This window comes from Rattus norvegicus, chromosome 5, assembly GCF_021556685.1.
Source record: "Rattus norvegicus strain SHRSP/BbbUtx chromosome 5, alternate assembly SHRSP_T2T, whole genome shotgun sequence".
Classification (NCBI taxonomy): domain Eukaryota; kingdom Metazoa; phylum Chordata; class Mammalia; order Rodentia; family Muridae; genus Rattus; species Rattus norvegicus.
This window is the reverse complement of record NC_141538.1, coordinates 168,136,739-168,163,509: the sequence shown is the minus strand read 5'-3', so window position 1 is coordinate 168,163,509 and position 26,771 is coordinate 168,136,739. Positions and strand designations below refer to the sequence as shown.

The 26,771-nt window shown below is 49.1% G+C and overlaps 1 protein-coding gene across 12 annotated transcripts in view; it reads left to right on the top strand.

Moving 5' to 3' along the window:
* Camta1 (calmodulin binding transcription activator 1) overlaps window positions 1-26,771 on the top strand; it is an 836,898-nt gene that overhangs the window by 256,729 nt on the left and 553,398 nt on the right. For all 12 annotated transcript variants that reach the window (XR_015619938.1, XR_015619939.1, XR_015619936.1 and 9 more), the window contains 1 exon segment: window positions 25,357-25,424. Coding sequence is in view for 8 of the 12 variants with exons in the window: in XM_087550157.1 (XP_087406283.1) it covers window positions 25,357-25,424 (68 nt within the window). In the remaining 4 variants the exon portion in view is untranslated.

Sequence of the window (26,771 nt, the reverse complement as noted above, 5' to 3'; positions counted from 1 at the left end):
CCAGTCCCTGCCCCATCAACAGGGAAGGTCCAGAAGAAGTTCAATTTGTAGCTTTGCCAAGCCGCTCACAAGAGCATGCGCATTCTGTATCTACTTTCGGCTGGGTTTCATTCAGCGTCCTTTCTAAATGCTGGGTCCCAAAGTAAGCTGCCGTTCAGAGACTTGGTTTTCTTTGCCTACAAAATGGGTGACACTGCTGGTCACCACGGAATTCTTCCTCCCCCTTCCAAATCCCGAAGCTCTCTAGATGCCTTTGGAGCCCAGGACCTTACCCACTGGCAGATACAGGGATGCTGGTTGCCCCCTAGTGGTCACGGACAGAGGGAGTGGCTGAGCAGAGGACCCTAACCTCTGCATCCATCCATCCGGCCCAACCAGTCTAAGTCCCCTAGGGTCTTCCTATCTGACTGTGCTGAATGTATGGGAAGGGGCAGAGAAGAGGTTCTTGGAAACCTCCGACCTCCAGCCTTCTGCTTTAGGAAACCGTCCATAGCAGTCCATTTTCCCCAAGCACAGAAACAGTCTCTGTGGGTTTTAATTGTAGTAAACGCACTCAGGCAAGGGAAAAGCTTGGTAAGCCACTGGCTTTGGTGCAGGGACCAGGGACTCGGATTTTTTTTTTCCTTCACTCTCAACCCAGGGAAGGACGAGCTTGGAAAGGACATGCTGACATGGGGTCTGTGTTTAAGGGCAGGAAGTTTCGGGGTGGGGGTGGGGCAGCCGGTGTCTGTTGCTCTGTCTTGCAGTAGCTTACTTTGGCCGGTGCAGTGAGTCGGGCAAGGGAGTTGTGAAGGTTATGGCGTGCAGGCCAAAGGTTTATTTGGGATTGTGGACCCGGCAGCGCCTCCCTTTTCCCTTCCACAAGGTCTCCAGTGAAAAATGAGCAGGCGATGGTGAGATTGGATTGGCTGGACTTGGATGTGTTCCTCCCGACCTTGAAGGGTCAGGTTCTTTCTGTTTGTAATCTTGGGTGAGAACAACTGACAAATGACCTGGTAGGGAGACAAAACCAAACAATAGACTCCCTTGAAAGACACAGTGAATAGGGTTTAATTGAAAAAAAAATTTTTTTGGCATAGACATTGATTTGACCCTGTGAGAAGTATATAGTAAATCATTAAGAGAATTAATATACATTAAGGTGTAGGCTGTTATCACGGAACTTTTATTGTACTAGTAGTTATATTTTAATTATTATTTTAATGACTATCTGCATTTCACATTGCGATAAATCTATTTTATTTTATTTTTTAAATACATGGGCAGTGGTTTTACAAGGTGACGTGGAATGCGGACAGTTGATGAGCGCTGTTCCTTCATTAACGTGGGTGAACCAAACTGAAATGATTTACACGCCCACAGGAAAAGCCAATTAATAGCTCACCATTAAGCACAAATGTTATAGACGAGATTCTCTTACCTCGTCTCTGGGCTCCTATTGGATCACGCAGAGATTGACTTTTTAAGCCAAGTAAGTGAGAGGTGCTCTAAAATAAAAAATGCATGGGCCCAGTTAAAACAGAGAGCCTAGGCTGACACCACACTGTGGCCTCCTGCCTGGTGGGGATCATTACCAAAATGAGCAGTGCAGATGGAGGCGGGTGAAGGATAGCGGAGGCCTGTGGCTCTGTCAAGAGTGTCCGCGTTTGTGGCAGTTTCTCCTGTGGAGACATTGTGTTTGGGCTAGCCTACGCATGGTGTCTTCGGAACCTTGGTGGGATTAAAGGCAAATTATTGTTCCATGCTTCTTGGACTTTGTACCCGTGCGGAGTGGCTCTGTGACTACACAGAGGTCACAATAGCTTTCTCTATGACTGTGGATGCTGGTTGATGTCTCGAATTTTGTGAGGTTCTCAAGCAGCAATGTCTTGGTAACCAGAGGCAGGCAGGGGGGGGGCAGACTGTGAAGTAAGTCTAAGGTGTAAGTCTGGAGCACAGTACTGAAGTTTATTAGACAGGTGATTTTCATACAGTTTATTTTTCACTCATTTACTTGATATTAATTTTTTTTTATAACAACCCAGTGTTCCAAGGCCTGGGGAGATTCCACAATGGTTGAAAGAGGCCTCTGCATTCCAGTGGGAGTGTGTGTGTGTGTGTGTGTGTGTGTGTGTGTGTGTGCGTGCGCACGCGCGTGCGCGCGCGCAGAAAATGGCAGTCAACAAAACACAGCAGAATCCTAACATATCACAGAAAGTCAGATGGGAGCATGCCTTCCATGGGCCAATAGGAGGACAGTTGGACAGGCCCCTGTAGGTATTGCTTTTTTAATGCAGTGGTTGGTGAAGGCCTTACTATCAAGGGGACATCTGAGCTGGGACCCAAAGGAAGGCAGGAAGGGAGCCTGGGCTTATTCTTAGATCGAAGACACAGGGGTCCTGGAGTGGGGTGCACCAGATGTTCAGGAGGCAGCAAGGGTGGATCAGGATGGCAGGGAGCAGAGAGGTAGAGTGCTCTATATCATACAGGACTGGCGGGTCTCTGTAAAGACCTTGCTTTTGACTTTGAGAGAGACGGTGCTGGTGTTGGGGAGCCAGAATGTCACAGGGAGAACAGGGAGGAGGACATTGCGGCCATCCAGGTGAGAGGTGCTGCTGGCTTGATTCCAGGGGGTGGCAGGCAGAGAAGTGTTGGACTGTGGCCATTTTTGAAGGCAGAGTGAGCGATTTGCTGTAGATGCTACAGGAGCAGAGGACACAGGGTGACTCTCGAGAGACCGGAGGAGCCACCGTTAGGGTGGTCTCCGTCTGCTGAAGAGGTACAGTGGGGGAGGTCTTCAGAGAGTCAGTTGTGTGTAGAGCATATAGTTATACTTCTTGTGGCTGTGACCAAGTACACAGCAGTCGACATGAGAGGAAAGGTCTGTGCTGGGTCACAAAGAGCGTAGTACATGGTGGTGCAGAAGCATGCTGGGAGGAGCCCAAGGGGCGTGGCTGGGTTGTGTCTACAGTCAAGGAGCAGAGGATGAAGAGGAAGTGGTGGCAGACTATAAGGCCTCCAGACTACTCACACTGACCACTTCCTCAAGTGAGGCACCAACCCTTAAAGCCTCCCCAACTCCCAACATCATTGCCACCTGGGGGACCAAATGCTTAACTTCTCTACTTTGATGCCTGTAAAGTGGGTCTGGCCAACACCTTCATCACAGAGTCATGCCAAGGCTACCTGAGAGGCTATCGGGTCAGTGCTTGGCTTCATGAGTGTTTTCTAGTAGCAACCTTGTCCTCTGGACTGAGAGGTGGGCAGGGGGATTTGGACTGCAGTGCTTGGATCCTGGGTCTTCTAAGGTTACCACTGTTACACTTGGGTGGGAAGTAGATCAAAAGTTTAGGTAAAATCCCCATTTTCAGTAGCTGTGAAGTGTCACAGAGAGATCAGAGTCAGCAAACGTCCTGTGCTGTGGTCTGAAGGGAAGACACAGCCTTCCTCAGCCATCTACTGAGTTTTATTACGTGCCTTGCAGAATAGCACATTTTCATTTCGAGATTAAAGCCATTTCAACTTTGAGTTAGAGTCTTTGAAGTATAGTTTTCTCCTAATTATAAAACATATGCTAATTGTATAAAAATGGAAAAAAATAGAAGAAAGTGCACAGAAATGGAATTGATTTAAGTACTTATGCCCGAATCCAACCAGTGTTAATGCTCTCATAAAATGTCTCCCAAACTCCTCAAAATATGTTTGAGATTATGTTATACAACTTTTATTGTATTTTTCAACACTCTCATACATGTTAAAGTAATCCTCAGTGTTTTGAAAATGTAGTCCATGTGTATGCATGTGTGTATGTGCATGTACACGTGTACATGTACATGTGTGTATGTGTATGTATGGGTATGCATGTGTGTATGTACATGTGTGCATATGCATGTGTGTATATGAATATATGTGTGTGCACACATGTGTGTGAGTATGCATGTGGTATGTATGTGAATGTGCACGTGGTATGTGTGTGTGCACGTGTGTGTGCACATGTGGTGTGCATGAGTGATGGAGAGTAACACAGAATATGTATATAGATAAGAAGAGTCATTTTTATCCTGTCACATTTACATGGGCATCACGTAAGGTGGAAGGAAGCACAGTGCATTCTGTTAGCTGCTCTGCCCTCTGACCAGCCCGTAAATGCTTTAAACGTTTATTTTCTGTATGTGGCTGTTTTGCCTACATATATGTATATGCACCACATGTGTGCAGTGTCCATGGAGGCCAGGAGAGGGGGACAGATTCCCTGGGAACGGAGCAACAGATGGTTGTGAGCTGCTATATGGGTTCCGGGAAATGAATCTGGATCCACTGGATGAACAACCGGTGCTCTTAACGGAGCCATCTCTCCAGCCTCCCACAAATGTTTTCAAATCGCTGCATAATGTGGAATATTTTCATTTCCCATCAGAATTTATTAGCTAAGTGAAATTATAGTAATAGCCATTTTGCTTCAGTAATGAGTTCCAGGTCTGGTTTTAAGTGACTTTACATACATTGCTTCACTTAACCCCCACCGCAGCTTCTGTATAGGTGCAGCCGTCATTGCTACTGCCCAGCCAAGTCTTCAGCACTAAACCAAAGCCTTTCAGTGAGCCCGAGGTACAGAGGGCGAGGTCACCGTACCACTCAGTAGCCAGGACCATCCCTGCCTGAGGGCTGGGCGTGGCAGGTTGGGGTGTAGCTGCCATCTCAAAATCACAGTGGAGCTGTGGAAAGACTTGGAAGCCTACCTTCTATCTCAACTCAGCAGGAGGGAGAAATCCCCCTGGTGTTGGTAACCAGTACAAAACCCACAATATCATCTCCTCGGCCCTCATCTCTCCTCCTGGGCTTACAGTTCCATTTTTACAAGCTTCTCTGTATTAGATTCTGTTTCCAATGGACATTTTGACCATTTCCTGAGCACAGAGGTAGGAGTCTTAAAGGACATGTCACAGCAACTGTAGTCCAGAAAAGCAATTTTCCGATACCTTGTCCTTGGCAAGAACCCAGGACTCATATCTCTATGTTCACCTGGGATGAAATACCTGGAAAGGAGCTTTGAGAAAACAGCGCACATGTGCCCTCCTCATTTTTCTTTACAATTGCATTCTCGTAGTCTCCATTTGACTTGAGGAGATGCGGCTAGAGCCTACGAAAACTATGCCTCCCTGGGACAGAGAGATGGCTCAGTAGGTGAGAGCCTGAAGTAACTGAGTCAAGATTCCCAGTACCCACAGATAGGCTGAGTGACCATGGATATGAGTGCCTGTGACCCTAGCACTGTGGGGGACAGAGATTAGGGAATGACTGGAGCCAGTCTAGCTGTAAAACAGCTCTCGGTTCAGTGAGAGACCACATTTCAGAGGGATGTGTGATGGTCATGCTGTGTCTTTTCACAGCCTCCGCAGGCGTGTGCATAGCGAGCACACACACCAGGTCGCAGGTAGGAGCAAACCTCACTCCCATAAATCACAGCCCAGAACAGTGCTAGGTCAGGACCAGGGACAGCACCAGAAAACGAATGATTCCGGACCAGGGACAGTTCCCCCCCCCCCCCCAACATATATCCCCAGTGCTGGGATAAGGACAAAGGCAGAGCACCTTTGGTTCAGGGTCAGAGATAGCATCCCAGCAAAGATGATGAATCAGAACCAGGGACAGCATATCCTCGTCCCACTCCCTCCACTCCTGTGCAGTGTTTTGGGCCAGGGCCAACAACCCCCTATTGTTGGTTCAGGACCAAGAACAACAACATAAAACTAAACAAACCCTGTTGATTAGGACCAGGGACAGCTCCCTGACCACCAACTCACATATTCTTTTTCAGAACCGGGGACAGCGGCCATACAATGCTGGTTCAGGACCGGGGACAGTGCCCCTACAGTGCTGGTTCAGGACCGGGGACAGTACCCCTACAGTGCTGGTTCAGGACCGGGGATAGCGGTCCTTCGGTGGTGGTTCAGGACCAGGGACAACGCCCCACGGGGGCCCCGCTTTGCCGTATTTGGATTTCTAGTTGAAATCTGGCCTGCGGTGACCTCGCTCTTCCTGAGTTTTCTATTTCAGTGACCTTAGAACCTGTACTCAGGTGTCTTGCTTTCGAAGGTCGTAAGCTTATAAAGAACGTTGTCACAGAGGCTCGTGTTTCCCCAAACGCATGACTCAGATCCCCAAGGAATTTCAAGTGCTTACAAGTGAGGATGAGTTTTGCTTCCAGGCAGCTCTCTGGGGTGCAAATGGCTACAGATCGTTGGCATTGACTTTGTAGACCAGTGTCACTTTAAACACGGAGGGCCAGAGGGCCTCCCTTTGTTAGAAACTCATTTTCACATAAAGACACAAAGGGCTGGGGACATGACCCAGTCAGTGAAGCGCTTGCCTTGCAAACATGAGGACTTGAGCTCCTCCAGGACCCACATTCTAAAAACTCCAGATGTGATGGTATAGGCCTGTAACCCCCATGCTCAGGGGTGGAGACGGGAGGACCCGAAGAGCTGGCTGGCCCAGCAGCCTCCCCTACTTGGTGATCTCTAGATCCCAGTGGAGACGTCTCTGAAAATGAGGTGGATAAACCCTGAAGAATGACCCTGAGCTTGTGTTTTGGCCTCTACTCATGTGTACATGTGCTCACATATGTACATATACACTGACACGTGTGCTCACCCCCACACAGGAACACACACGCGCACAGACACACACACACGCGCACACACACACACCACACACACACACACACACACACACACATGTGCGCGCGCACACACACACGGGAAAAAGCAAAGCAGAACCAAGCACTGTAGACTGCACCGGGCTTCCCTTCTGCCAGTGCCACCTTGTTACAGCCCTTTGAGAGCAGGATCCCTTTTATGGTTTTGACATTCTGTGCGCTATCTCCTTACAAAGTCCTGCGGAAGATGGATTTGATTGACTGAGGCTTGTGCCCTGCAGCCATGCGGATCGGTGTGACACACAATGGTGCTTCTGGGTTCCTAATCTTTCATCTGGCTGCTTGATGTTATCAGAGAGTGAAGAAAGAGAGAAAAGGAAGGCTGTGTGTGTGTGTGTGTGTGTGTGTGTGTGTGTGTGTGTGTGAGAGAGAGAGAGAGAGAGAGAGAGAGAGAGGCTATGCATGTAAGAGAAAGAAAGACTGCATATGTTTGCGTGTGTGTGTGTGTATGTGTGTATGTGTGTGTGTGAAAGAGAGAGAAAGACTGTGCGTGTGTGATAAGGGGGTATCTGTGGGGGGTTATCCATGTGAGTGTGTGGATGTGGGGGTGTCTGTGTGTGTCCATATGAGTGTGTGCTTGTGGGTGCCTGGGTGTCCATGTTAGTGTGTGTGTGTGTGTGTGTGTGTGTGTGTGTAAAAGAGAGAGAAAGTCTGTGTGTGTGTGAGAAGGGGATATCCGCGGGGGGGTATCCATGTGAGTGTGTGTTTGTGTGTATGTGTGTAAGAGAGAGAGGTCTATGGGGGGTTCCATGTGAGTGTGTGGATGTGGGGGTGTCTGTGTGTGTCCATATGAGTGTGTGCTTGTGGGTGCCTGGGTGTCCATGTTAGTGTGTGTGTGTGTGTGTGTGTAAAAGAGAGAGAAAGTCTGTGTGTGTGTGAGAAGGGGATATCCGTGGGGGGTATCCATGTGAGTGTGTGTGTGTGTGTGTGTGTGTGTAAAAGAGAGATAAAGTCTGTGTGTGTGTGAGAAGGGGATATCCATGGGGGGTATCCATGTGAGTGTGTGCTTGTGTGTGTGTGTGTGTGTGTGTGTGTGTGTATGAGTGGGGGAGAGGTCTGGGAGGGTTTCCATGTGAATGTGTAGATGGTGTCTGTGTGTGTCCATGTAAGTGTGTGCTTCTGTGTTTCTGGGCACCTGTGTGCGTATGTGTATAGATCAGAGATTGACCTCTGGAATTTTCTTTGATCACCCTCCACCGTAGTGACAGCTTTTTACAAAATCTGAGCCCAGAGATAGGTTACTCACCTAGACTGACAAGCCCGCTGCATCCTCACGGCACTGGGATTATCGGTGCATGCTGCTGCACCCAGACTTTTATGTGGGTGCTGGGGCTCCAAATATAGGCCCCACACTTGTGCCTCAGCTACTTTGCCAGCTAGCTATCTCACCAGTCCCCCACCCCCGTAAATCTGTGGAAGCTCGGAGTCTGAGATCTAGACTCACTCACCTGGCCAAAGGGAGCCTGAGGCAGGCTTATTCACGGCTACAACAAGGTGTGTGTTGCTGACAATCTGGCCCCACGACTGTCCTCACTGTGGATCCCCCTCTGTACCCTCTGTAGCAGCATCACAGTGGCCCATTTGGGTTGTGAGATAGAAAGGTTGTATTCTGCATACATTAGGGTTTTCTGAGTCCAAACGCGGCCCCTCGTCAAAGCAGCAGAGAGAAATTGCCTGCCTACAATTCACAAATTCTCCCTTTGTTTGCTCTTCACTCCCAGAAGCTCAAAGCCCGGGTGCTCGCTTGCCACTCGGGATTCCTGATTACAGGTGTTAGCAAACGGAGCTGGTGTCTAAGCCTGCCTCCCCTCGTGCGGGTGGGTTATGAAATTCAAACACTATCGAAACCCAAACACCTTTCATCTATTAATGGCCACTGGTGGCCTATAATCAAGTCACACTCTGTTAGCTACACAATTAACTTGTTTGTTTGAAGTGTGAATTAAGGTTTTGAGGCATTTGCTAATGAATCTTCCTTGCTCCCTGGTTTAGTGGAAACCCCTGTACTTTCCTAAAGCAGGCTCTCCTGGAATGTTTGGAAAGGTAATTGCCAGGCCTGTTTTCTCACTCAGTACAGTCAACATCTGTTCAGCTTTCACCCAGGAAGAAAGAAGCATGCTCTGGGTCCAGGGGAGATGGCTCACAAAGTACGAATGGTAGAGACAAGAGCATGCCTGAGGCTTACCGTGTGCCACACTGGGCAAAAAACGATGAACTCCACATTCTAGTGAGATGCCCTGTGTAAGGTGCCAGAGTTTGGTTAGCAGCAACCACACTGGGCAGCTCACAACCACCTCTAACTCTAGCTCCCGGGGCCCAACTCCTGTTCTGACATGCGCTGTTTTCCAAACCATGTACACACACACACACACACACACACACACACACACACACACTTACCACACACACCACACACACAGACACACCACACACACAGACACACACACACACTTACCACACATACACAGACACACACACACCACACACACACTTACCACACACACACACAAACACTAACCACACACACAGACACACAGACACACCACACACACAGACACACACACACTAACCACACACACACAGACACACACACACACACACAGACACTTACCACACAGACACTTACCACACACACCACACACACACTTACCACACACACAGACACAGACACACACACACTTTCCACACACAGACACACACACACTTACCACACACACAGACACACACACACTTTCCACACACACAGACACACACACAGACACACACACAGAATCACACATTAAATCTTTAAGAAAAGAGAGAAGCAATCTCTCTAGTCCCTGTACCCTTAGGCTGCACTTCCCTGGATGCTCAATTTTGAGACTTCAGAAAGAAGCTGCCTCTTTGCACGCTCGCTGGGGTGTTATGGCCCTTCTCCAGGAGCAGAGGTGTGTGACGGGAGTCTCCCCCTTTGCCATCCTCCTCTGATTCTCTCTTTGTTTGTGACTCCCCTCTAGAATGAGTTTCTTTTGTAGATAATGGGATTCCATTACGGGGTGTTAGAACGGCTGTGAAGCTATCTGTCGTGAGGACGAGAGGAACTTCTGATCAATGGCTTCCGCTTGTGTCCTGGATGTGTTATTTTAAGATGGCTTGCTTCCATTTCTTTCTTTTTGTATTCGTCTTATTGGCCTAGGTGGTGGTGAGTGCTGGTGTTGTTTGTCCTGTAAGGACATGGAGCTGTCCAGAGTTAGGGGTCTTTGCTTGTCCTGGAGGTGGGAAGACCAGGCATCCCTTTCTGCCTCTCTCCCTGGAACTGGAATCATTGTCTACAACCGTCAAGGTTTTCCTGACCTCCTTGATTGATGGAAAACCGTTTCAAAATGTCTGTATTGATTAATATGCTAGAACAAACCATTATGGGTGGGAAGATCTCTCTCTCTCTCTCTCTCTCTCTCTCTCTCTTTCTCTCTCTCTCTCTCTCTGTCAGAAGAGACTACACAAAGCCCACGTGTGTGCGTTCCATTTTCACACGGCTTTCCCTTGTCCCTCACTCTTAGTGGGAGTTGGCAGTATGTGACTGTTGGTGACACTTTCTGTGCAGACAGAATCCTGCCAAGGTTGAGGAGGAAGCCAGATTTATTATGGCAGAGCTTCTGCTTCCTCTCCAGGTTTACACCATGGCTCTGGAAGCCACGAGCTCTGCCCTTAGTCTCTTTGCTTCCTTAGCAGAACCTGTCGGGCCTGTGTCTTCCATCGGGAGCACAGGTGATGGACCAGCGTTAGTCCCAGGGGCAGAAGCAGTGGAGAGCCCTGCCTGTCCCATCTCTTGCTCCACTTTTGGGCCCTGAAGCTTGTCTTGCTCCCCCAGGCCTTGCAGTCACAAGGGCGTACTCAAGGTTTTAACCCTACTTCTTGAGGCAATCTATATTCTTTACCCAAACATGGCTTCCCTACCTGGGAGCACAGTCAAGTCTATAAAAGCCCATAGCAAAGCCTTTGCGGCTGGCCCTGTTGAAGTAATTGGAACCAGATTTGTCCTCTTGCCATGATAGATTTGGACCAAATGTACAAAATAGTGCGTTTAGCAGTTGGGCTGTGGGGCCATGCTTCAGTCACTGCAGAGACCTTGAGCCACACAGCTCTTTGCATCTCCAGCCCTTGGGGTCAGGGCGCCATCCCAAGCAGAGATCCTGATCAGGGGAGGAGATATAGATCAGAAGCAGAGGCTGGAGGGACTGAGAGGTCAGAATATCTCAGGGAAGGGTATTAAGGAGGCATGGGCTTTGCAGAATGATTGTTTCAGAAACATCTTCGGTTCCCCTGGGTTGTTCTGTTGGCCTGTGGATGCATAGGTGAAACTCTATGGACTGGGCACTGAGAGGTGACAATTCCTCACGGCTCGAGTGGAAATGGAAGTGTGCATGGTTGTATGTGTGTACACATTGTGTCTCATGCATGTCTGTGTCTGTGGACATGTGTGTGTGCATGGGTGCATGTGCGTGTGTGTGTGTGTGTGTGTGTGTGTGTGTGTGTGTGTGTGTGCATGTGTGTAGGCTAAAGGAGAACCTTTCTTTATGAGACAGGGTCTATGGCTTGGAACTTACTGAGCAGGCTGAGCTGCTGGCCAGAAGGTCCCAGAGTCCCCATGTTTCCAACCTTCACAGCATTGCTGTGCCACCATCCCTGGGCTTACATTAAAACACAAGTTCTAGGGATTGAACTTAGGTCCTCAAGCTTGCCAGACAAGTGCTTTATCAAGTGAACCATCTCCCTTACCCTTGAGGTGTTCAGTTTTGACAGCCAGGTGGGGATACCTGGAGCATTCGGTAATATCTAACCATGCCAGTGATTGGACTGAAATACCTCTAGGTGCCATGTCTGCAGAACACACCTTCTGCAAAGGTTAAAGATAAGCCTGGGGAGAGTCAGATGGAGCCACAAGAATCTTAAATCTGCCACAGTGAAGCCTGACACTCTTTTTTTTTTTTTTGGTTCTTTTTTTCAGAGCTGGGGACCGAACCCAGGGCCTTGCGCTTCCTAGGCAAGCGCTCTACCACTGAGCTAAATCCCCGACCCCGAAGCCTGACACTCTTAATTTAAAGACACAGGGGCCCCTTGGCGGCTCAGTATTAGAGAACTCAACTGGCCTGTGCTCTGGCCCCGGGTTCTAAACCCAACAAAACCATGGAAAGGCTGATGTTTTTCCAAACCCCCAAATAAAGCAGCAAACTTGCTGATTCAAGAAGGTCAGCAAATATAAAGAAAACCACAGAAAGATGCTCTGTAATCAGTGTGCTTCAAATCAGTGATGGAGAGAAATGCTAAGTCAGCCAGAAGGGGGGTAAAAGACAGATGACAGAGGTCAAAGATGGATACCTCCTGCAGACCTCCCGTCAGTTAGTCAGTTACTGTGCAGGTCAGAGAGAGAGAGAGAGAGAGAGAGAGAGAGAGAGAGAGAGAGAGAGAGAGAGAGAGAGGAGAGAGAGAGACAGAGAGAGAGACAGAGAGAGAGACAGACAGACAGAGAGACAGACAGACAGAGAGACAGAGACAGACAGAGAGACAGAGAGACAGACAGGGACAGATAGAGAGACAGAGACAGACAGAGAGACAGAGACAGACAGACAGCAATTAATGGATGGATGGATAGACAGACAGACAGATAGATAGATGATAAATAGATGGATGGATAGATGGATGGATAGATGGATGATGGATGGATGGAATGAGTGTAGGTGCATGTGTTTGCCTACAATTCTACAGTCAATGAAATCCTCCTTTTATGGTGCTGTAAAGTTTTGTGTTTTGAGTGTGAAGGCAGAGATGAATGCTCATGCTTACGTATCACGTGTTTGTTACTGTTCACCGGCTGTACACACGAAGCAGGGTGCATCTCACCGTATGTGCATTACACCCCAGTGAAGCTGATTAAAGAGAGTCAACTCTTGGGGCTGGAGAGATGGCCCAGGAGACAGGACCTCTGCCCAAGCACAAGGACCTGCTGCATTCAAATCCCTGGCACCCACGTAAGAAGCGTGCACGGTCGTGTGTGTCTGCACAGGGCGATGGAGACAGGCACTGCTCAGGAGCAGGCTGACTGGACAGGTGGACCAAAGCAGTGAGCTTCGGAGAGACCTTGTCTTAAGGAATGGACTAGAGAACAAGAGAGGAAGGAGACTTCATCCTCTTACCATGTGAACATACATGGTCATGCGTAGCCATATACACACCCTATATGAGCTGAACTACACATATTTACCTGACACCATTATAATTGTGCTCTCCAAGCTGAGGCACAGAGCAATGGTTGAAGACTAAAACAGTACCTTTCTATTCTAGAAGAAATGTTCTTTATCCACATATATAAGAGGACTCAGATCTCATCGCGCCTCAGAGCAGGATATGTGGCCCCTTCAGGGGCCCCCAGCTACCACCTGGTGGACATTTAGGGAGCCTCACCAGATACACTGGGTATTCCCCAATGACATGCGCTTCTCCTTCTCATCCCCGCTGTATGCCTCAGTCTCACTTCCAGTTTCCGGTGCGGCGAGAGACCTTGACTTAAGAGAATAGGGCAGGGTGATGGAGGACACTAATGGTATGGTTGGCTGTGGGCAGTTCTTATGTTGGCCAGGATCCACCTAAACACACATTTATTATTTGAGCAGGGATGCTACCCAGGGCTGGAGAGAGGTGTCCAGTGGCTAAGGGTACATTCTACCTTTGCAGAGGACCAGAGTTTAGTTCCCAGTATCCATGTTGGAAAGTTTATAGCCATCTGTAACTCCAGCTACAGGGGATCCAACACCCTCTTTTGGTTTCCACAGGCACCTGCACACACATACACACACACACACACACGATAGATTGGTGGATGGATGGGTAGATAAAATGGGAGATGATAGATAGATAGATAGATAGATAGATAGATAGATAGATAGATATCTTCTACACAGTAGATGATGGCTAACTCTTCATAGGGATAAAAGATGGACCTAAGGTTCCCACAGTACCATGGTCAGGACAATAACTATGACCTTTAAGCTGAGGAAGGAGAGCCACCAGAGAGATTGAGAACATCTCCCTGTACCCCGCTGTCTGTCATCCAGACCTTAAAAAAAAGAGAACACACGACCTCCAAATGACCATGCTACTGTCAAGAGGATCAGCTGAGGTTTGCAGGAGTGGCCACTGACACGTGAGGACGTCAGTGGAGGGAGAGCTGACTGAAGCAGCCTGTGGTGCACAGATTAAGTCCTGTGGGCAAAGTCACCTGCATGCCACTGGGCTCCATGTCTAGGTAACGGTGCTAAAGGAATTATGTCACCTTAGGGTTACAGGACATGGAAGAGTGGTGCCTTTCCACTCAGTCACTGCATGGGTCTGTGTGTGTGTGTGTGTGTGTGTGTGTGTGTGTGTGTGCATGCGCACTTGGGCATGGAAGTCAGAAGAGAGCCTTGGGCATTGTTCCTTAGGTACTGTCTGATGACCTTCTCTTTGGGTCTCTCATTGGTTTAGGACTCACCAACTAGGCTAGGCTGGCTGGCCCATGAGCCCAGGGATCTATCTGCTTGTCTCCACTTCTGCACACAGATTTCCAGGATGCAGCACCATGTCCGACATTTTGATTTTTCTTTTAAACATGGGTTCTGGGGACCAAACTGAGGTTCTCACACTTATGTGGGAAGTACTTTACAGATTGACCCATCTTCCTGGCTCTCTGAGGCTCCCCATTGATAAGTCTTAACACTCTTCTGAATGTTGGCAGAAGGGGAAATGTTTCAGGGCTTAACTTCAGCATCCATGAGAGCAGGACGAGGAGAGACAGCTTTGGCCATCTTAATCTGTTGGCCACTTCAATCAGCAGATGACTACCGCAAGGAACAGTGAGTCTTCTGGTGGGTACAGCTCTAAGCTGTCTTTCTGGATAGCCTTTTTCAGCCCAAGGTCTTCCAGTCCACTCAGTATCCAACGTCATACCTGTCACAGCAGGAGCCTTAGCGTCAAATGCTTGTAGGTAGTTAGTGCGGGAAGACAGCTGGGTGGAGATGTGGTGCTGCAGAGCTCAGGCCACGCACAGGGATGTGGGCTTCCCCTGCCCCAGCCAGTAGCTGTTCTGTATGAACACCCATAGGTGCCTAACTTTGTTTTCCTAGAGCAGCTGGGAACCCCTTGCCAAAAGGACAAAAGGGAGAGAGAAAGCATGTGGACGCCAGCCAGCCTGACTCCGTGGATCCAGCCATAAGGCCACCCATGGCTGCCCTCACTGCCTGTGGGTGCCCCTGGCTTCCAACCTGTCCCTCTGCCGCAAGTTACTTGCCAGTCGACTGAGTTCCGAATCCCTCTGGCTCCTCTTTTACAGCCATTCGCTTTGTGTGCGTCCCTGTCTCCGCCTGCTGCGGTTTATGGTTCACAGGCTCCCATCCCTTTCCTAGGCTGTCATCAGAGTCTCTCAGCCGTCACCCCCCTCTGCTACACCACCATCAAAGTGACATTCCAAAGCACGGCTCCTTCTGTCTCCCCTCCGCTTAAAAGCCTTCCCCAAACCCCTATACCTTTCTTCTGCTTAAAAGCCTTCCCCGACCCCTGGCTCTCGTGGTGGGGACCCCACTTGCCTGGCATTTCAATCGCTCCCCAGTCTGGGGCCTCTACACCCTCCTGCTTGGGTTCTGCTCATCTTCCCTAGACCCTGTCAACTCCGGCGACTGCATTTGCCGTCGTCTCCCTGAACGGATTCACTCTCTCGTTTCCTGAGCTTGCACGTGCTGTTTCCTGCCCCAAAGTCTGTCACCAGCCTGCCTGGCAGCCCCTCTGCACACTCCGGTGCTGTGTAAGTGCTCTCTCTCTGGCACAACCTTCCCCTCTTTTTCTCCTCAGCATGAGTTCATTGTTCACACCGCTAAGGGGACATCCTCACAGACCTTGCGCTTGACAAGACAGCCCTGGGCCGCACAGCCCTGTCTGTCTTCCCAGCTGCCTTTTCAAGGACCATCAGTCAGTTCTCTCGTACTGTTAGGACATGGTGTCCAGCACACAGTAGGCCTTCAATAATTCACCAACTAATCGTAGTGATGAATGGATGCACCACTGCGGTGGTGTGAGCACCTGTTTCTGAGTGTCTTTTCGGGGCCCATTGCTCCTCACCGACCGGCACTGGGAAGGCCACACGTGTGCTTCCCCGGGCCTGCACAACAGACGTCTGTGCGAGGCTTCCTTTTCGCAGAAGTCCAGGCTGTTAGACACAAACTCTGAGCGCATCGCTACCCTGGACGTCTCTCAGACACCCGTCTCCCGGAGGTCTTCGCTACCAGCATCATACAGTCTGAGTGGCGTGTTGGCACACCCCGTGCAGGAACAGAGAGTGAAAAACCTCCAGTCTGTGTGCTCCTTGCTTCTAACGGGTACCCACCATTTTGAATTGGGTTGGTTTGACTTGGGGGGGGCGGGACCCAGGGTCTCCCATGCGGGCACGGGCCTGATCACCTCCATGGCCCAGGTGTTGATAAGAGGACAGGTCCACTGTGGATATAAGGGATGGAAACTCACCCCTTAAACAGGACCCTCTAGTACTGGACACCGGTGGGATCTGTGTCACGGAGAAGGTGGACCCAGCAGTTTTATTCAGGGTGACTTGCCACTGGGAAGGGGGTATAGAATGGTTATTTATTTAAATTAGGGCCAATTATTTTTGGTGAAGCGCAGTGAGTGGCAGATTCTGGGAAAGTTTTTCCGCACTGTAAACTTGTTGGCTAGAAGTCATTAATATGACAATCACACACCCCTAATAAAGTACATCGCACGGAGAGCTGGCACCACCGAAATGCCCAGAGGACGCGCCGTATGAGCCTTAAAACCAAGAGTATTGGAAACAAGATATTTTTACTTCACATTTGGGAGTAATATAATTGCATTTCGTGGCTCCAGCAGATGCTGGGGCCAGCTGCTAGGAGAGCACTGCCTTCTCCCCTCAGCGTCCGTCCTCACAGATAAAAACCCTTGTACAGCGCTCTCATAAAAACCAAACTTCTAAAATTACCCCTCGGTTGAAAGCCCATTTTCCTATGCAAAAGGTAGCTGAGACTGTGTAGACCACAGAGATGTCTTCATCACTGAGGCTCAGGAGAATATTGTATGAGCATATACCAACATGTATACAACACATGTGTCTACACGCATGCAAGCAGTTATGAACACAAGTATACACACAGCCTAAACACACACACACACACACACACATACCCAAACATACACATGAACATATACACCTCCCAACATACATAATATGTATGTGCCCAAATGCACATCAACATGTATATACATATATACACTCAGACATTCACATACATACGCACATCCAGGCATACACATGCCCCAGAGCATGCGTGCACGTGTGTGTACACACACACAGATGAGCAGACACATACATATACAAATATACACACATTATTCACACTCAAACATATCTACTGAAACATATATACACATACTTAAACATATGTATGTCTGTAAATATACACATTTACATGCATGTGAGTACAGTGGTACCTGTTTAATTTATTAAAGAAAGCACCACAGACTCCACAGATCTTTCCTTCCCTGACATTGAGCACGTGTCTGGAAGGTGGACTGAGGGGATTGTCAGGTGCCCGGGCAGAAGTTGTCTTTTTTTTTCTGAGAAGTGTATCTGGTGTGATTGTTGGAAGACAAGCTGTAGTCTCTGAGCTTGACTGTTCTGTGTCACTGGAGATAGACACCGTGTGTGTGTGTGTGTGTGTGTGTGTGTGTGTGTGTGTAACTCTGTGTGACTCTCTGTGTGTGTGTGTGACTGTGTGTGACTCTGTGTGTGTGTGTGTGTGTGTGTGTGTGTGTGCGCGCGCGCGCACTCGCGCACATGAATCTGTCCGGGCACTTGCTTGCCCATACTTGTCTTTGAGAAGGTGCCCCCTGGGGAGAGACCAAGCACCAATGAACTCAGAACATTCAGCTTCTCTGGGACTCCTATATTCCACCCCGGATGGCCTCTCACATCCCAGAGGAGCATCCCATGGCTCCTTCTCTGTGAGGGAAACTGAGGTGACAGTGGCCACAAGGAAGTGTCTGCTGGTGGTGGCCCCTCTCTCCCACCCAGACTCCACCTGACTGCCAGAAGGTTCAGTCTGTCACAGGCTCCCACGGTGTCTATTTAGGGCCACCATCCTACATACCAGCCTTGTTTACCCCCCCACCCCACCCCACCCCCGAGCCCGGCTGAGGTGGGCTGGGAGTAGAAACACACGCCAGCTTTAGAAAGGAGTACAGAGAACAGGAGACAGCTCTACTGCTCTCTAAAATTAGGGAAGTGCTATTTTGAATACACTTGGCTTAAAATATAAAAACCTATTATTATAGTTCTCAAATATTTTTTTAACCTTAAAAAAAATGTAGCTCCTTGAAATTTCGAGACGACACATGGTGGCATACAGTGCCGCTTACTCACTGTTGGAGAGTGGGGCTCCCGTCCTGAGGGCGGGGCTCCCATCCTGAGGGCGGGGCTCCCTTCCTGAGGGCAGGTCTCCGGTCCTGAGGGAGGATCAGGAGCTGTTTTGGGGCTGCCCAGGCGGGCATTTCTATAGATCACCCTGCATGAGCATAGTGTTCCACAGCAATGGCCTACACGGCCCATCCTTGCCCCTTCCCCCTGTGCCAAGGGAGGCTCCAGTGTGTCTTCATTATGTGTAGAAGAGTTCTGCATCACCCCATGCAGTCTTCTACCTAATCAATAGTCACCTTTGCATCTCTGCAAGGACTCTCTGGCTGTGTAGGGACCCAGACTCGCCACACAGAGCTGGACAACAGAAAGTGCTATCATGTGCTGGGAGTCCTAGAGTACCACAGTCATTGTAGGGCACGTTCCTGCAGGCAAACATGGTGAGTTGGATGCAAGGTGGGACACGGCCATAGGCACCAAGCCAGATAGCAGTACCCTCTTACCCACAGGCCTCTAGTCCCCACTTCCCCCAATGGCTCACTGCCACCATGGGCTTTGAAATCTTCTCAATGCCCAGGCCATTGCTGACCCCCAATGATGGGTAGTGGGGTGATGTACTGTACTGTCCCATTCTGTACCCTCACCCTGTATGATAGTGCCCCTGGGGCAATCCCCCTGCCTTCCTGTTGGCAGGGACCCTTGCTGGTGTGAATCAGAGTCCACAAAACTGAATTCTGTCTCCCACGGGCTGCTGTCTCTGCCCTGGCCACCCACGCTGTATTTTGGCAGCAGTTTTTCTATTTGAACATCCAAAGGACAAACTGAACATTTAAAATCTGCAAACTGGACAGTCTTTGCTTTGGAGCCTGCCGTGAATCCCTTCACCCTGACAGTGCGCCATCCTTCCTAGTGTCAATGCAGGATCTGGGATGACTGAGGATATAAGAGTAACAGGAAGCCGGCTGGTAGATGTGCCAAGATGGCCCTATCAGTCCGGGTCTGCTGTGTAGGCAGGGCAGGCTAGCATTTCCATCACCTAGCCACATCCAGCTGGATACATGCTCTTTCTTCTTACTCTTTAAAAAATAACTAGGATACAATGTAACTATACATTCTAGCGCAGTGGTTCTCAACCTTTCTAACATTGTAACTCTTTAATACACTTCCTCACGTTGTAGTGACCCCAGCCATAAAAGTATTTGCATTGCTACTTCATAACTGTAATTTTGCTACTGTTATGGGTTGTAATCTAAGTATCTATGTTTTCTGATGGTCTTAGATGACCCCTGTGAGAACCACTGCTCTGTAGCATTAGTGACACTTAGTGTCTTCCCAGTGGTGTTCAGCTGGCACTCCTGCTACTTCCTAACATCTATATCACCCCTAAAAGGAGACCCCACCATCTTTCACCAGTCACCCCTCAACCCCTCATCTTCCATCACCACAAATTTATTTTCTCTGCCAGTTGGTTGGGGTGTTCTGTGTATTTCCCTAGGGTCATTCTTCACATGTGACTGACCTATTATGAGCTTTCAGCTAGCATCATGCCTTCATTATGGTATGTCTGTGTTGTAGTCTCTGGAACATGTCTTCGTCCCCGCTCATGTTTCTTCTGTGAACCATTCATCCATCTACAGTCCGAGGGCCTCTGCCTCTTTCTAAGCTCTTCCCAACAATGCTGTAGTGAACATTTACGTCTGTACTTTATGATTGTAAAGAGTTAGCGATATGCCTCTCTCTCTCTCTCTCTCTCTCTCTCTCTCTCTGTGTGTGTGTGTGTGTGCATGTGTGCGTGCGTGCGTGCGTGCATGCTGGTATGTTCTCACAACTGCTAGTGTCTATGGAGGCCTGACAAGGGCGTCAGAGTCCCTGTGCTGGAATGAGAGGCAGTCGTGAGCTCCCTGACATGGGTGCTGGGGACCAGACTCAGTTCCTCCCCAAGAGCAGTGCAGTCTTAGCCACTGAGCACCTCTTCATCCCTATGAGGGTTTGGTGCCTTGGTATGTGTCTCCATCTGCCCAGAGAGTTCCTTAGCTTTGAAAGGGCAGAGTCCAGCCACTGCCTGCCCATCTGGTGAGGAGGGGACAAACTCAGGCAAGAGCAATGGGCTAGTGAGACTGCAGCAGGAAGCTGGGATTAGACAGGTGACCCCGACACCTCCAGCATATCTGGAGACCAGCAACAGCATGTGACAGTGCCTGGTGTCAAGACAAGTCATCTTGACCATGCAGAGGGCGGATCATCATCTTGACCATGCAGAGGCCGGATCTGGGTGCAAGGATTTAGTTTTCTTGCTTAAAATAGCTGTATTAAGTGGGATGGGTGCTCTTCCAAGCTGTGTGGGAGGCGTCAGAGGTTGGGAGAAACACCTCACATATATACACATACAGATACACACATACACACACAGATACACACAGACACACAGAGACATATACACACAGATACACAGATACACACATACACACAGTGACACACACACAGATACACACAGAGATACACACACAGATATACACATACACAGATACACACAGCAATACACACACAGATACACACACACAGATACACACACACAGATACACACACACAGACACACACACAGATACACACACAGATACACATACACATATACACACACAGATACACACATAAAGATACACACACAGTGATACACACACAGATACACAGATACACACAGATACACACACAGTGATATACACACATACACACAGATACACACACAGACACACAGATACACACACAGATACACACACATTGATATATATACACAGACACACAGACATACACAGAAACACAGAGATAACACACACACACACACACACACACACACACACACACACACACACCTCCCTTGTGGAAGAAGAGGGAGTAGCTAGCAGTCAAAGGAATTATGGAATGTGATTTCTTAGTCCCTTGCTTGTCTACACACTGGCTTTGTAGACCTGTGCAGACCCTTTGGCTCAGCAGTTGAAAACACTATGACCTTGCAGTAACAGGGCTCTAAAACTGCTCTGTGGCTGACATGTTTTTCCTTCCTCCTTGGTTGCGAGTTCAAGCCTTCTTATGCCCGGGCTGACACATAGTAGGTGCTCAGTCAGTGTCTTCACTGTAACAGGATCTGGAGAGGTTTTCCTCTTTGGGGGACAATAGCAATGGGAAACCCTGCCAAGCTGTGGTGGATGTGGGCGGAAGAATTTTTTGTGAAGGTCTGCAGGTCTGCAGGTCCACGGATCTGTGTGTCTGTGGGTCTGTCTGCGAGTTTGTGGACCTGTCTGTAGGTTTGTGGTCTTGTTGGTCCATGGGTCTATGGGTCTGTGGGTCTGTGGGTCTGTGGGCCTGTGGGTCCATGGGTCCGTGGGTCCGTGGGTCCGTGGGTCCATGGGTCCGTGGGTCCGTGGGTCCATGGGTCCGTGGGTCCATGGGTCCGTGGGTCCGTGGGTCTGCAGATCCGCAGGTTTGCAGGCCCGAGGGTCTGTGGGTCTATGGGTGACTGGATCTGTGGAGTAGATAAGAGATGCAAGGGTATTAGGATATACTGCACCCCATCTTCAGGGGCACTTGGAAGTAATTCTTGGCTAGGGCAGGGATCTGGGGTTTCTTGGTTAGGGTTTCTATTGCTGTGATATAGCACCATCGCTATAAGCAACCTGAGGAGGAAAGGTTTTTCATTTCTCTTAAGGTTCCCTATCAAAGTCCATCACCTAGGGGCGTCACAGCAGGAACCTGGAGGCAGGAACTGAAGCAGAAGCCACAAAGGAATGAATGCTGCTGACTGACTCTCTCACTGTGGCTTGTGCTTTCTTATTGCCCTACAACTGGAACTGCACAGTGAGCCGGACCCTCTCACATCCATCAAGAAAATAGGTTTGCCCCATGGTCAACTTATGGGGTCAACCTATGTCCCTGCTGGGGACATTTTCTTACTTGAGGCTCCCTCATCCCAAATGACTCCAGCTTGTGTCAGGTTGACATAAAACTAGCCAGCACATGGGGTATCTAGACAGTATGGCAGGTTCTTCTGGAAACCAAGTCTGCTAAACTTATGGCAGAGAGCTGGTACCCAACATGTGGCTGACCATGTGTGTGGTGGCCATGGCCTGCCCTTAGCATCTTGTAAAACCGAATGGGATGCAATGTTTGCTTGAGAGGGCTGACACCGCAACTCTGCACTGTCACCCCAGTATTGCTAATCATTGTTAGTGTCAGTATGGAAGAGTTGGTGCAGGGGTAGAGGCTAGGGAGAGACGTCTCTAAGCCCAGCCTGGACTGTCTTGTCACCTGCTACAGCCTCGGGGACCCCTAGACACGTAGCCTACAACACGTATTACTTATCACAGAAGCTTTCATCCACGGACATACCACAGGTGTCTGTGATTTAAGAACTACCATTTTTATAAGTGCCCCTGGAGGTGATATTTTCCTCTGTGCAGAGGGCTCTGAGGTCTGGGTGGGTTAAGCCATGTGTTTAAGGTGGGGCAGCTGCTCTTCCACAGACTGGAGACCTAAGACCAGGTCTCTTTGCTTACAGTAGGTAGGCACTTTGCAATGATACCGAGCTGCCTTTCTGTGGCAACTCAGTTAATGAAATAACCATGAGTTAGTCCTGTAGCTTTTCGGGTCTTATATCAACTATCTCCAGTCACACACAGACACACACAGACACACACAGACACACACACACAGACACACACACTCACATACAGACACACACAGACACACACACTCACACACACACACACTCACACATACACCACTACACACAAAGACATGTATACATTTCACTTATGAATGCATATTTAATCACACAGTGTCCACCCTTCCCCCCTCTACCCCCACACACAACCATTCACCCAGTTATTCACACATCGGCCCACCCATCTATGTATCCATCTCCCAGCCCATCTATGTATCCATCTCCCTGCCCATCTATGTATCCATCTCCCTGCCCATCTATGTATCCATCTCCCTGCCCGTCCCTGCCCACTCATCTGCTCCTCCATCCACCTGTGCGTCTGGCCACCCACTACCCATCTAGTCATCTACCTTCCCATCCATCTACCCACCCACCTGTTCACATACCCATCTTCCCACTCATCCTGCATCTAATAGACGCTTTCAGGATTCCCTCTGTGCCCCAGGACACCATTAAGTCCTGTGCATGTGTCATCGATGACATAGCCCTTACTCTTGCATGGCCCGGTGGGGATGCTACCTGAGTAAACAAGCAATTAGGACACACAGTGATGAATCCTGCACACCCAGGAAGGCGCTGTGGGAGAGTGGAGGATGAACAGCTAGAGAAGCAGGGCTGGCCTGGGCATGGGGTTATTGACCTATTTTGAGAGCCTAGGGAAGGATTTTTCCCAAGGAGAGGAAACAAATGTCAAAAGGTGCAGGGATTCATTCTTTCCTTAGCTAAAAATCAATGGATGGAACTTGGACAAAGAGTCAGTTGCCCCTGTCATTACTTGCTGCTTCCTGAGCTTTTTCTGTAGGATACAGTCTTCCAGGCCGTTGTGGCTTGGGCTCTTGTTTCCAATATGTGTGGCAGTGGACATTTACTATTGTAGTGGTTTGAATATGCCTGGCCTATTCAAGGTATTATTAGGGAGTGGCACAATTAGGAGGTGTGGCCTTGTTGGAATGGATGTGGCTTAGTTGTAGGAGGTATGGCCTTGTTGGAGTGGGTGTGGCCTTTGTTGGAAGAGGTGTGGCCTTGTTGGAAGAGGTATGGCTGTGTTGGAGGTGTGGCTTGTTGGAAGAGGCGTGGCCTTGTTGGAGGAAGTGTATTACTTTGCAGGTGGGCTTAGAGACCCTCCTCTTAGCTGTCTAGGAGACAGTTTCTCCTGACTGCCTTTGGATAAAGATGCAGAACTCTCACCTCCTTCTCCACCACCATGCCTGTCTGCATGCTGCCATGTTTCCTGTCATAATGCTAATGGACTGAACCTCTGAACCTGTAAGCCAGCCCCAATTGAATGTCCTTATAAGAGTTGCCTTGGTCATGGCATCTGTTCACAGTAGTAAAACCCTAACTAAGACGACTATGATCACACACGTCTCCACGGTGTGGCAGATCCTATTTCCACCGTAACTGACCCCTGTCTCTTCTTTCTCCCTGAAGGGGATGAGGACGATTGTTGGCACAGGGGTCAGATCCACTATGTCCAAGATCGAGATGTTCCTGGCCTCTGGGCAGACAGCCTGCTCTACTCTGAGAGGCTTGGAGCAGCACTGGCTGCAGCAGGAGCTGAAAGGGAGCTCCACCCCCATGCTCTGCATTTCCTTGACAGTCCACAGCAGCAATCTCTGTGTCACATTGCCACCAAGATCAAGGGAAATGTGTACCAACCCAACCTTAATTAACTCACAATCCCAGCCAATTTCATGTTAGCAGATCTGTTTGGATCTGGAAGTAATGGGCCATGTCATGCCTAAGAGATGGGGCAATGACTTACGCTAGTGACTCTCTCTGGCTTCTTGTAGGAATTATTAATAAATCAGCATTTCTATCTGTGATGATGTTGTTGTCTTTATAAATATTTAATTTACCTTCAGGTGCCCACATTTTCTCAGTCTTTGCCTGAAACTCAGCTGACTTGGCTCTTCTCTGAGACTCTGCCCAATAGATCAAGTTAACAGTGGGAAAGATGTTTCTCTCTCTCTCTCTCTCTCTCTCTCTCTCTCTCTCTCTCTCTCTCCCCCTGTCTGTCTGTCTCTGTCTCTATGTCTCTCTGTGATTTGGCTCCAGGGTGGGGGTTGGGGGTCAAGCTGAGAGGACGCACCTCTTTGGTGAGGAAGCTGGAAGATGTCCTGTTTCAGAGACGCGGAGTGTACATGGAGCCCTGTCGTTGGCATGTGCTTCCCTCCCTCCGATGAATGGCATTTGGGACCTCAAAGGTTTCTGATGTTTTCTTTCCACAGAGAAATATTTTTGTCCTTGCCACTGACTCCTCCTTTGAAACCCAGGCTTTGATGGTGATTGTGTGGCTGGTTGAGTGGAAAGGAGTCAGAGAATCAAAAGAGAAGCTGAGTCCCGGTCAACGTTTTTCTAGAAATGTCCGAGTTGCAGCCTGGCCAAGATGCACAGCAGCCGGGGGTGGGGAAAATAACAACTTTTTTCCCTTCTGCTTCTCAGGGTCCAACATGAGCTAATTGTTATCATTGTCTTCTTATTTTTCTGTTTCAGGAAATTGCGGCTTATTTAATAACATTTGAGAAACATGAAGAATGGCTAACCACATCCCCTAAGACAAGGTAATGTCCCAGCCATCACAGTTTTCCAACTCTATACGGTGAGAACAGATGATTGATTTTTGTGGATTACCAGATCTAGCCACTCAATGCAGGGTAACGAGTTGACAGGGCCATGTTGTGCTCAACGGCCTGTGAAGGGGAGCGCTCATTAATTGGTCCAAGACTCGGGCAGCGAATGCAATGAGAAGTCTTAGATGCTGGGCAACAGCTGTCGGGGCTTTTCACAGGATGGCTCTGGGCCTCAGCCAGGCACTCAGAAACTTATCAGACAGGTGCAGGGCAGGGGACAGTTCCTTTCTGGGCAAGTGCCCACCTGCCATCAATAGCATATACTTTTTGAGAAGGGAAAGTAAGTTAACTGCTGCCTGGACCTCAGTGTGTTTTATACATCAATAAAGCCGGGTTGCCCCCGATTGCAGGGAGGGAGATCTCCCAAATCAGAAGCAATGGCTAAATATTATGCAGTAAATGCCCTTGAAGTCACTAACTGCCACAAACACTTAACTTCTCTTGCCCCCCTGGGACTGGACAGAATTGGTGAGAACGGTAGCTGACCCGTGTCCTGTGCACGGAAATGATGTGATTACAGGCAAGAGGTAGCGAGCCTGGGATTCAGGGCTCATTTTAAAGACAACTTCTCATTCCTCGTGCGACTCTTTTACGTTTTTATTTTTTGATATGTTTCGCCCTAAACCGTCGGAGATTTGCAGCCACTCTCTTCCAATTGCTACGACGTTTCTATTAGCAGTGACAGGGCCAGGTGCTCAGGTTATCTGGAAGGTAGCCTGCAGCGCTCTGACTGCAGGGCTGAGTCTAAGAAGTGGAATTCTCAGTCTGCTAGCGACACGTGGACAAGGACAAAAGTCTTCAGCATTGTCAGCTGGAACCAGAATTAGGACAAGGTGCATTCTGTGCACCCTTGGTCCTCATGTGGTCCATCCCGAGCTATGGATGAATGAGTTCTGACTTTTAGACCGTTCCCTCCTGTGACCGGTGTAGTCATTCATTTTCTTGTTGCTGGGACAAAGCGCCTGCCTAAAACCAACTTAAGAAAGCGAAGGCTTATTTTGGCTTATTTTGAGGTTAGATAGTTCATCCGAGCAAGGCAGGCATGGCGGCCGGAGGGAGGGTGAAGCGGTTGGGCCACAATGAGTCTGTAGTTGGGATGCAGAGAAAGATGAAAACTGCCGTTCAGCTCACTTCTTATTAAAGTCCAGGATTCCAGCCTTTGGGATGGTATGGCCCGCAGTTAAGGCTTGTCTTCTCTCTGCAATTAATTTATCATAGGAACTGCTAAGAAGCACACACATAGCTTTTTCTTAGGTGATTCTAGATTCTGTCAGGTTA